This window comes from Leucopleurus acutus, assembly GCF_964270905.1.
Source record: "Leucopleurus acutus genome assembly, chromosome: 20".
In the NCBI taxonomy this organism is placed as follows: domain Eukaryota; kingdom Metazoa; phylum Chordata; class Mammalia; order Artiodactyla; family Delphinidae; genus Leucopleurus; species Leucopleurus acutus.
Window position 1 is genome coordinate 41,568,930 of NC_139162.1, and position 12,573 is coordinate 41,581,502.

General features: G+C 43.8%; 1 protein-coding gene across 2 annotated transcripts in view; it reads left to right on the plus strand.

The window, feature by feature from the left end:
* TDRD12 (tudor domain containing 12) overlaps positions 1-12,573 on the plus strand; it is an 81,253-nt gene that overhangs the window by 60,457 nt on the left and 8,223 nt on the right. For both annotated transcript variants that reach the window (XM_082862956.1, XM_082862957.1), the window contains 4 exons: positions 7,848-8,035; positions 8,781-8,991; positions 10,217-10,309; positions 12,194-12,366. In XM_082862956.1, coding sequence (XP_082719082.1) covers positions 7,848-8,035; positions 8,781-8,991; positions 10,217-10,309; positions 12,194-12,366 — 665 coding nt within the window. The remainder of the gene's footprint in view (positions 1-7,847; positions 8,036-8,780; positions 8,992-10,216; positions 10,310-12,193; positions 12,367-12,573) is intronic.

Below are 12,573 nucleotides of genomic sequence, written 5' to 3' on the forward strand. Positions count from 1 at the left end.
ACGTATTATGAATAATCTAGAGATGATTTAAAGTATATCCTTAGGCTGTCCGTAGGTTATATGCAAATTCTTACACCATTTTATGTAAGGGACCTAAGCATCCAGTAATTTTGGTATTCACAGGGGGTCCTGGAACCAATCCTCCGTGGATACTAAAAGATGATTATAGTGCCATTTGGACAGCAGAAGTTTTTAATTTTAATGAAGTCCAACTTTCCAATTTTTTCTATCACAGACTGTGCTTTTGTTGTTGTATCCAAAGAGTCAGTGCCAAACCCAGGGTCACCTGGAGTTTCTCCTATGTTATCATCCTCATCTGCTTTTATTTTGGGGTCCATGGGGATATTTTGTTAATTACGTTTTGTTGCAGTATGTCCCTGGCTTTGGCTTTGCTGTCTCACTGCTCTGTCTGTCTTTATGTGGGGGATTCAGCGAGAGTCAAAAAATATGACACCTCACTGCGGCCAGCTTCCCAGAGCCCCTCTAACCAAGACCTTCCTTTTTATTTACTTTAATTTAATTTTTTACTTTATTGAAGTATAGTTGATTTTCAATGTAGTGTTAGTTTCTATTGTACAGCCAAGACTGATTCAGATACATACATACATATATATATATATATTCTTGTTCATATTCTTTTCCATTATGGTTTATTACAGGATATTGAATATAGTTCCCTGTGCTATACAGCAGGACCTTGTTTTTGTTTATCTGTTTTATATGTATTAGTTTGTATCAGCTAATCTCAAACTCCTAATTTATCCCTCCCCCACCCCCTTTCCTCTTTGGCAGCCGTAAGTTTTCTGTGTCTGTCAGTCTGTTTCGGTTATGTAAATAAGGTCATTTGTGTCATATTTTAGATTCCATGTATAAGTGATATCATATAATATTTGTCTTTGTCTGGCTTGCTTCACTCAGTATGATCATCTCTAGGTCCATCCATGTTGCTGCAAATAGCATTATTTCATTCTTTTTTATGGCTGAGTAATATTCCATTGTGTATATATTACCACATCTTCTTTATCCATGCATCTGTTGATGGACATTTAGGTTGCTTCCATGTCTTGACTGTTGTAAATAGTGCTGCTGTGAACATTGGGGTGCATGTATCTTTTCGAATTAGAGTTTTCTCTGGATATATGCCCAGGAGTGGAATTGCTGGATCATATGCTAGCTCTATTTTTAGTTTGTGAAGGAACCTCCATGCTGTTTTCCATAGTGTCTGCACCAATTTACATTCCCACCAACAGTGTAGGAGGATTCCCTTTTCTCCACATCCTCTCCAGCATTTATTGTTTGTAAACTTTTTAATGATGGCCATTCTGACCGGTGTGAGGTGGTACCTCATTGTAGTTTTGATTTGCATTTCTCTAATATTTAGTGATGTTGAGCATCTTTTCATGTGCCTTTTGGCCATCTCTGTGTCTTCTTTGGAGAAATGGTCTTCTGCCCATATTTTCATTGGGTTACTTGTTTTTGTTTTAGAGTTGTATGAGCTGTTTGTATATTTTGGAAATTAAGCCCTTGTCAGTCACATGATTTGCAGATATTTTCTTCTGTTCCATAGGTTGTCTTTTCATTTTGTTTATGGTTTCCTTTGCTGTGCAAAAGCTTATTACCTTGATTAGGTCCCATTTGTGTACTTTTGCTTTTATTTCTGTTGCCTTCAGAGACTGACCTAAGAAAACATTGGTACAATTTATGTCAGAGAATGTTTTGCCTATGTTCTCTTCTAGAAGTTTTATGGTGTCATGCCTTATATTTAAGTCTTTAAGCCATTTTGAGTTTATTTTTGTTTATGTTGTGAGGGTGTGTTCTAACTCCATTGATTTACATGCAGCTGTCCAGCTTTCCCAACACCACTTGCTGAAGAGACTGTCTTTTCTCCATTGTATATTCTTGCCTCCTTTGTTGAAGATTAATTGACTGTAGGTGTGTGGGTTTATTTCTGGGCTCTCTATTCTGTTCCATTGATCCATATGTCTGTTTTTGTGCCAGTATCACACTGTTCTGATTACTGTAGCTTTGTAGTATTGTCAGAAGTCTGGGAGAGTTATGCCTCCAGTTCTGTTCTTTTTCCTCAGGATTGCTTTGGAAATTCTGGGCCTTTTATGGTTCCATGTATATTTAAGGATTATTCTAGTTCTGTGAAAAATGTCATGGATAATTTGATAGGGATCACATTAAATGTGTGAATTGCTTTGGGTAGTATGGCCATTTTAACAATATTAATTCTTCCAGTCCAAGAGCATGGGATATCTTTCTATTGAATCATCTTCAATTTCCGTTATCAGTGTTTTATAGTTCTGAACATACGAGTCTTTCACATCCTTGGTCAGGTTGATTCCTAAGTATTTTATTTTTAAAAGGGATTTTTTTTTTTTTTTTTTACTTTCCCTTTCTGATATTTCATTGTTAGCATAAAGACATGCAACAAATTTCTGTATGTTAATCTTGTATCTTGCTACCTCGCCGAGTTCATTCATCAGTTCTAGTAGTTTTTGTGTGGCGTCTTCAGGGTTTTCTATATACAGTATCATGTCGTCTGCCTATAATGATACTTTCACCTCTTCTCTTCCAGTTTGGATGCCTTTTATTTCTTTCTCTTGTCTGATTGCTGTGGCTAGGACTTCCAATACTACATTGAATAGAAGTGGTGGGAATGGGCACACTTGTCTTGTTCCAGATTTTAACAGGAAGGAAGGCTTTCAGCTTTTACCATTGAGTGTTATGTTGGCTGTGGATGTGTCACAAATAGCTTTTATTATGTTGAGATATGTTCCCTCTGTACCCACTTTGGTAAGAGTTTTTATCATGAATGGATGTTGAATTTTATCAAATGCTTTTTCTACATCTATTGAGATGACCATGTGGTTTTTATCTTTACTTTTGTTGATGGAGTGTATCACATTTTTTGATTTGCATATGTTGAACCATCCTTGTGACCCTGGGATGAATCCAACTTGATCGTGGTGTGTGATCTTTTTTATGTGTTGTTGGATTCAGTTTGCTAATATTTGATTGAGAATTTTTGCAACTATATTCGTCAAAGATATTGGCCTGTGATTTTATTTTGTGGTATTATCTTTGTCTGCTTTTGGTATCAGGGTGATAGTGGCTTCATAGAATGACTCTGAGAGTGTTCCCTCCTCTTCAATCTTTTGGAAGAGTTTGAGAAGGATTGGTAATAGTTGTTCTTTGTATGTTTGGTAGAATTTCCCAGTGAAGCCATCTGATCCTGGACTTTTGTTTGCAGGGAGTTTTTAAATTACATACCCCCATAGCCCTGGTTCCCAGGGGATCTGCTTTCTGTCACTATGGTTTTGTCTTTTACTGGAATTTCATATTAATGGAATTGTACAGTATGTGGTCTTTTGAGTCTGATTTCTGTTACTCAGTGTATTATCTTTGAGATTCGCCTGTTTTGTTCTATTTTATTGCTGTGTAGGATTCCACTGTATGTTTGTCTGTTCACAAATTGATGGACATTTGGGTTGTTGACAGTTTCTGGCTGCTTCGATCATTTGTGTTACATCTTTGACAGTACATGTTCTTTTCTCTGGAGTAAGACCTAGGAGTGGAATTGCTGAGTCATATGGTAAGTGTATGTTTGTAAGAAACTGCCAAACAGTTTTCTAAAGAGGTGGAACCATTCGCATTCTGACCAGCACTGCACGCAAGAATTCCAGTTGGTCCACATTCTCATCAGTACTTGGTATTCTCAGTCTGTAATTTTTGCCACTCTGTTGCATTTGCACTGTTATCTTATTTGTGTTACCCTGGTGATAAAGAATCTTAGACATCTTTCCACTGCTTACTAGCCATTTGTATCTCTTCTCTTGTTAACTTTCTGTTTAGAATTCTTGCCCATTTTTTATTTGGGTTTCCTTCTTGTTGAGTTTTAACAGTTCTTTATATATTCTAGATATCCTTTGTCAGATATATTGCAAATGTTTTCTCCCAGTAGAGAAGCAAAAGTTTTGAATTTTGATGAAGCCTAGTTTTTTACTTTTTTATTTTGTATTTTGTGCTTTTCATGCCGTAAGAAATCTTTGCCTACCATATGGTTGCAAAGATTTTTCCCAGTGTTTTTATTCTAGAAGCTGTATAGTTTTACATTTAGCTCTGTGATCCACCTCAAATTAACTTTTGTGTGTGGCAGAGTTTTTTACAAGGAGGCAAGGTTTTTTCTTCTGGATAATTGGTCACTCCAGCATCATTTAGTATAAAGACCTTCTTTTCCCCCTAAATTATATTGACACCTTTGACAAAAATTAGGAGACCATATATGTGATTTCTGAACTCTTTCTTTCTTTCTTTTTTTTTTTTTTTTTACTATTTATTTATTTATTTGGCTGTGTCAGGTCTTAGTTGCAGCACGCGGGCTCTTTGTTACAGTGCATGGGCTCTCTGGGTGTGGTACGCAGGCTCTAGAGTACACAGGCTTAGTTGCCCCCCTCGCATGTGGGTTCTTAGTTCCCCGACCAGGGATCGAACCTGCGTCCCCTGCACTGGAAGGCAGATTCTTAACCACTAGACCACCAGGGAAGTCCTGATTTCTGAATTCTTTATTCTGCTCCTTGGTTTCTTTGTCCTTATACAGTATCACACTGGCTTGATTACTGTAGCTTTATAATCTTGAAAACTGGTGGGTAAGTCTTCCAACTTTGCCTGTCTTCTTCAATATCCTTTTGACTATTACTTCGCATGTCCATATAAAATTTTAGAATCAGGTTATCAATATCTATTATACTTAGAATCCTGGTGGGATTTTGCTTGGCGTTGCATTGAGTCTGATACCAAACCAACCTTGGGTCCACTTGCCTGTGTGCATGGTAAAGCCGCTCTGCTGACGCCAGGTTGTAGTGAAGGAAGTGCAGCGTCTACTGTAAGGTGCCAATACAAGGAGAACGAGTGGCTCGTGCTTTAAAAACCCGCAACTCCCCAGTGGGTTTCAGGAAGCCATTTTTAAGGCCAGGTGAGGGATGGGGAGTGACAGGGTAGGTGATCAGCTCCTGCACAATTCTCTGATTGGTTGATGGTGAGATAACAGAGTGGTGTCACGGGGGGTTAACATTATCAGTCCTTAGGCCCCAGTAGGCCTGGGGGCTATGTGCTCGTTGGTCGTCAAGTAGTTAACATCTTCTATTTGGTGAGGGGTTTTCACATCTGTAAAACAACTCAGGAAACACGCACAGATACAATTACCTGGGTACTTCAGAGAGAAGCTAAAGCAGAGGACATGGGGGAGGGGTCTGCCGTGGGAAGGCCCCACAGGGTCCTACTCGGTTTCGAGTCTATAGATTAATACGGGAAGAATTGACATCTTAGCAGTACTGAGTCTCCTTAGTCCGTTAACGTGGCATATCACTCGTTTGTCTCGGTCGCCTTTAATTTTCTGAGCAACGTGTTACAATTTTCAGTAGGTGGATCTTCTACTTTTTGTGTTAAACTTATCCCTAGTATTTCATGTTTTTGGATGTCATTGGTATTTTTCCTTAAACTTCATTTTCTAATTGTTTTAGAAATGTGATTGATTTCTGTATCTTACCTTGTGTCCTGCAACCGTAACAAACTGAATTACTGGCGAGAGGGGAATCGAAACAGGTGGGGAGGTGTGTGGCCAGAAGGGACCCTCCCATGTGCCCAGGACTGAGGGGTTTCCCACCACCCAGGATGTCCGGTGCTGGAACCAGGAAGAGTGGGTCACCTGTCTGGAGGCCTCACGCTCTCCCCCTCCTGGCAGGAGAGTCCAGTCCACAAGCTGCTTTTTGCCACGTCCGTTCTGCCAGCTCAGCGTGTCGTGGATGTGCTGATGCCGTGTGGAGGGGACTGCCACGGACTGATGCCTGCTCGGGCCTGGCCTTTGTTCATCAGTGTGTGCTGAACACAGAGCCTTCTAACTTAGGAAATGTGGGGGAAAAGGAACTCTCGCCTTATTCCTGTCATCCTAAAACAGTCACCATTGGCATCTTAGTATATTTTCTCTGTTACTTTTCTTTGTGCATCTTTCAAAAACTATATTTGCAGTTGGAGTGTATGTTATATCCTGCCAAGCTCTCATAACATTGGAGTGAGAGTTTTTCCCATCCCCTGCACCTCCTGTCCACTGACTCCTGTCACCCAGTGGGCTTCTGTCTGGGATGCCAGGTTGTTGGGGCCCCTAAACCACAGGGGAGAAGACTCCCTGGGAGAGGCCATCTGCCGGGCTAGAAGGAATACTGAATTCCCTGCCCGAGATGAGGGCCGGCTTGACAGAGCCCTGGGGGTCCCTGAGGCAGACTCTCCACGGGCTGGAGGGTGGCTGGGTTGGGAACCATGATAGACGTGCTACTTGTCCTCTCCCGGCTCTCCTTCCAGTGGGGACGGTCAGCAGTGAGTAAGATGGTGACAGTGCTGCGGAGAGGATGAAATGCAGTGAAGTTCCGCGGTGTGTGCTGGGGGACACGGGGCCCTTTGGAAATTAGAGGCAGGGAGGGGCCCTCTGAGGAGGGGTCAGCTGCCCCGAGGGCCAAATGATAGGAAGGATCCAGCCGTGAGACTCTCTAGGGAAGGATATTCCAGGCAGAGGAAGCAGCAAGTGCAAAGGCCCTGAGGTAGGAGTTGTGTGGAATGTTTGTGGAGTAGGACAAGGCTCATGGCGAGTGTGAGGGGTGCAGGCAATGAAGCTGGTGGGGGGGGGGGCGAGCACAGAGGAGAGCCACAGGCTGTCAGCCCTGTGAGATCCAGCACCTTTTGGTCACAAGGGGTGACCTCTCCCCTGCCTGCCTTGCCTCCCAGATGGCGCTGCCCCCTCTGCCACCCCACCAAATAACCGCTGCCCACTCCTGCCGTCTGCTCACTCCCGCCCTGTAGCCAGTGCTCCCTGCCCTAATGCGTACTGTTTGCCCCGTCTGGAATGCCTCCTCCGTACTCTTGCGTACCTGTGCGCGCCGACACCCCAACACGTGCCAATAACCCTGCGTACGCTTGCCTGTGAAGAGTTGTCTTCTTGACCACACACAGCTGTGGGCACATCTGTGCACCCACGGTTGCTTAGGGTCCCTGCAGGACGTGCTTCCTCTCTGTGTTCCTTGTGTCTCGTACACAGCAGGCTCTCACTAAAATACTTCAGAAAGGGCTCCAGAGACACGGAGGCTATTTTTTTTTAAGGATTTTTCTAAAGTGCAGTTAAAAAGTAAACAAAGGAACACTTACTAATAATAAAGCTTTAAACTAATATTTACCCAAACCACTTCCATTAGATTTAAAGTGAAACTATAATTATTTGTGTGTATGCTAAGGTTTTTATTCTGTTTTTTGGACAGTTTCCTAGTTTATTTTTAAATCCCTGTTGTGTGCTTTGGGCTCTTAGGTCAGGTGCTGACTTCTGCAGATAACCTCTTTGCTTCAGATTGAGGTTTTTGTCTTTTGGGGTTTTTAAAAATTAATTAATTAATTTATTTATTTATTTTTGGCTGTGTTGGGTCTTCGTTTCTGTGCGAGGGCTTTCTCTAGTTGCAGCGAGCGGGGGCCACTCTTCATCGCGGTGCGCGGGCCTCTCACTATCACGGCCTCTCCCGTTGCGGAGCGCAGGCTCCAGACGCGCAGGCTCAGTAGTTGTGGCTCATGGGCCTAGTTGCTCTGCGGCATGTGAGATCTTCCCAGACCAGGGCTCGAACCCGTGTCCCCTGCCTTGGCAGGCAGATTCTCTACCACTGTGCCACCAGGGAAGCCCTGTTTTTTTTTTGAAGGGATTTTATGTTATTTTATTTTTTTAACATCTTTATTGGAGTACAGTTGCTTTACAGTGGTGTGTTAGTTAGAGTGAGTTTGTTTTCTGGATATGTTTACTGTTTATGTTTCAGATAATACCCTTTTATATTTTGAACGCAACAAATTACTTTGGTCGTATAGTTGATAAACATGTGGATCTTTATGCAACTCTTGCTGCTGAGATGAAAACGTATTTTGAAGATTCCAGTAATAAAACAACTGTTGAAAAGGTGGAGAAATTTGGATTATATGGATTAGCAGAAAAAGTAGCTTTTCACAGGTAAAGTGTCTCTTTATTTCATCTCTAGAAGTTGTGAAGCATAAGGTGACTTCAAGTGGTGTTGAATCCCTGTTTTCATCTCTGTCCGTATGACCGGTGTACACGTACTGAGCCTGGCTGCCTCCCAGGAGGGCGGTGGTGGGGTCGTGCTCACCCTGGTCCGGCTCAGCTGTACTCTCAAGGCTCCTCTGCCCTGGGGCTACTGAGCACAGAGCGTGGGTGACAGTGTGACGTTTACATATGGACAGTCATCGACTCACTTAATGCTTACAAAATTCCCATAAAGTGGGCACAGTTCCCATTTTACAGAGAAGCAGACTGAGCCCTGGTGAGGTTACGTCAGTTAGCTAGGTCAGCCCAAGAAGCGGCAGTGTCAGCGTTCCATCCTGCCTCGTGTGCCTGTTTGCACCGATGGCCCTCGAATGCCCCACCCGTCCCCGCTTGGTGATAGCCCAGATTGAGAACCTTGGAACATTTAATTTGCTATGTTAATTTTTCTTGTGTTGTCAGATAAAGGAATTTCCTTTATTCAAAGTACTACACTGTTTTTTATACATAGGAATACTTGAATTAAATAAATCATGGCTAAGTGCTCTTGGTGACTTCAGTTATTTTATTTCTAGTATGGAGTAAAGCCGTGCAGTTTAGGGAACTTTTGTGTGGTTTGCTTCTAACGAGGAAGCCAAGGCGACGATTATTTCCCTTTGGGTCTCTGTGTTAGACTGAGGCCACTGTTGTCCTGTAGGGTTCAGGTGTTGGAGATGAGCCAGAAGGAGGACACGTGGGCCCTGGATAATGTCCTTGTGAAGTTCATAGATGAAGGCAGGACCAAACTCATCACAAGAGACCAGTTGCTTCACCTCCCAGAACGTTTCCACACTCTGCCCCCTCAAGCCGTGGAGTTTATCGTTTGTAGAGTGAAACCCGCGGACAATGAAATTGAATGGAATCCAAAGGTGAGTTATTTGGGCTTTTTATATTTTGTTGACCTTCAGAATATATTTAACCCAGAATATACACAGAATTGAGGTGTATTTGAATTTGGAGTATTGGGTTTGGGTTCACTGCTTCCTGTTTCTGGTCAGGAACGCACTCAGCGCTATGTGTAGACCAGCTCTGAGCCCTCAGAGAGGCCGGGCGTGATGGGCCGTGGTCGTCACTAGTGCTCACACACTTCGGGTGTAAAATGTGCACTGTGCTAAAAATAAACTGGCTGTTACTCAAAGAGAATAAACAGTGTGCGCGCTTAGAAAAGTGGATACCCGTGTCACGGGGGGCACATAGGTGATGGACCCTCGCCAGAGGGACCAGGTAGTTCCACTGGGCTTGGGAAGCTGGGCAAGGAAAGAGAGAGAGAGTCCCGAAAAGCTTCCAAAGGAGGGGACGTGCCCTCTGGGTCCTTCAGAGTGGGTAACTAGCATGTCTCCAAGCAGAGCGCATAAGGCACTGTGAAGGCGAAGAAGCCCCCCCCCCGTACCAAGGCACGGAGCACATGCCGTCTCGGGTGGGTGGAGAGGCCCCGCCTTCGGCCCGGCAGGGACGTCACCAGAGCGCTAAGTCCTGTTCATAACGAGGCTCCTGCTTCTTCAAAGGAAGGCTCAATTTCCTACAGTCTGATTAACAGGATATGAAAGAAGCCATTGCCGTTGGCAAAGCAAAAGGTTTGGGTTGTAAACAGTGGAGTTGAATGAGGACAGGTGCAGAGGTGAGTCCCCAGCACAGGTCTGTGCTGTGGACTCCTCACACCGCGTGGTCCCCAGCGTGGGTGCGTGTCCCCCATCCCCTCTGTCAACTGTCAACCTGTCTTTAAAGGATGGATGTTTCTTTCTTTGGGAGCTCAGTGAGAGAGTGAGGAGAGAGAGTTCTACTGTTGCTGGGGACCAGGGCCCCCCAACCCCAGTGTCCCTGCTGCTGAGCAGCCCCAGTGTGTGACCTCGTCCTCTGGAGCAGCTGGAACACCCTGTGCTCGGGACTCACCTTTGCACCTGTCCTCATTCGTCTCCACTGATGGTTACCCTTGTTGGTGAAGGGGTGTGATGGCCTCCATAACCTGCCCCATGGGGTGGTCGGGAGGCTCAAATGAAAGGCATGGAAAAGCTTCTTGCAAAACTATAGAGCACATACAGAATAAAGTAGTTTTTTAAAGCTTCAGGTAAATTACTTAAGTGTTTTTTTTTTCAGGTTACTAGGTACATTCATCATAAAATTCATGGGAAACTGCATGATGCAAAAGTGATGTTGGCTTTAGGAAATACGGTTTGGATCGATCCAATGGTAAGTATGCATTTTTCTTGAAAAGAAACGTGTGTTTGGATGGGCCCCTAAAGTTATCCAAATTATTCTAACCTGCTGCTTGAATAACTATTTGCCTCACATAAACGGAGGCTTATTTGATAAGGGCTCTGTGTAAAGGAGAGCTTTTTCCATGTTATTTGGGTCATGAATGTGGTCATGGGTTTTTTGGCTTAAGGGAACCTTTTATATTGTAACCCAGCGCTCACAGGTTGTGTGTGTGTGTGTGTGTGTGTGTGTGTGTGTGTGTGTATAAATCACACACGCTTACACATACAACCGAGACAGAAACTTCATGAAACTATTAATAGTTAGTACACACGGCAGTGTCTCCCATTTATAACTCTTTTCCAAGTGGTGACTGTGCACTGGTAATCCGATTTCACAGTCCTCTGCCCACACAGGTGGGAAGCCCTGGGACAGTTACTGCCCTGCAGAAGCACAGCCTGTGCTGGTGTAGTTGTAAGTGATCTTAAAGTGGTCAGTAATGTGGAGGATTCCAGTCCTCAGGCTTTCCAAGACAGATTTTATTATGTTCACGGTTCCTACCTCATCCATTCACCAGATATTTATTGAGCACCTACCGTGTGCTAGGACCTGTACGGGGCACTGGAATTCCATCCATGAGCAGACTCCTACCCTGTGGGGGTGGGTGGGACTGAGCATGAGGCCAGGACATGTGACTCAGGGCCTCAGCCTGTCCCTGCTGAGGCCGGCACCATCCCCCCTCTGCTTGCACCCTGGGTACTCTACTTTTCAATTCAGAGTTTTGCTCTATTACACTTAAATCTTAATTATTATGATTATTTATACGATTTAAAGGAATTCAGTTCATAAAAACTGTTTTGTTGAAAGTTCTTTTTATAAGAGTGAAAAAGCCTTAACATGGAAAAGAGGAGTTTGGGTATAAGATTTAAGAGTAAGAGGAGAATATGATTTTTAGAAGGGAAGGTAGAGACTACCAGTGCAGGTAAATGAAGAGGTCTGGGGGGGTCTTAGTCGATGTCATAATAGTCAATATTGTGGTGGTTTTTCATCAGAGAAAAAAATGGAAACTTTATTAAGCAAGGATTTTTTAAACTATAGCTAAGAGAATGAAGCAAAAAAAAAAAAAAGAAAACCCACCTGGCAAACATGCTTCCGCAGCTCCAAAGTGTAGCACCGTTCGTGGCACACTGGAGGGGAGACAGACCCCACACCTGCCGCCTTCTCCCCCCAACACCAGCTCGGTCCCCAGGCTGAGTGGAGAAAGGCTCTTCTGCTATCCCTGGACGGGAGTGCATTCCTGATTCCCGCGCTCCCCGGGGAGGCGCCCCAGCCAGCGCCAGCCTGGTCTACTCCGACCCCCATGAAAGTCCTGGGGCCACACCTCCCACCAACAGGAATCAGACAATTGCAGATTTTCATGTTTTACTTAATTTTGTGTAAACCGAAATGGATGAGAATGTTTTGGTTGCAGAAAAAAACAAGTGGAGAAAACTGTCCAGGACGCAGGATTTAGGGCCTTGGTGTAGGTCCTTTCTGGGCATCTGAAGACCCTGAGCCTTCTTGTGAGGAGAGGTAGAAAGCACAGGAAGGAGAACCAGAAAGATTTAAGAATTGTGCGTGTGGTTACAGCATCACGGATGGGTCTTGTCTGGGATTTTACCTCGGGAGTTGATTTTGGCCCCAGCCCCACACCTGATCATATTTCTCCAGTACGGGGCTGGGTTCTGGAAGATTCCAATGAGGAGGCCCTTGTGGTGGCACATGCCCTGGTGCATCAGACATTGCACAGTGAGATCGGGAGGCCACGGTGAGAGTGTTTGTGATTCATCTAAAGTTCTAAGTGTAATTCCTGCAAACATATTTTTTCTTTCATTCAAGGTGCACACTACAAAACTTTCAAACTTGAAAACTTCTGTCATTGATTATAATGTTCGAGCTGAAATTTTGTCAATGGGAATGGGCATTGATAACTCAGAACATGTAGAACAACTGAAAAAATTATACGAAGGAGCTAAAATGCCAACTTTTGAAGAAAGCGTAAGCCAGACCCTGTAAGTGGACTTCTGTCTCCTTTTGGAAGAGCTGTTTTGTGGCAGTATAACTCACAAGTGTTATGGACATTTTTCCTGAAAGTAGAATAGTTTAATGAGTCTCTGCGTTCCCATCACTCAGCTTCAATAATTACCAACATTTGGGGAGTCTTATTTTATCCAAACCCCAGCCCACATTTTTGTTTTTGTTTGACTATTATAAAACAA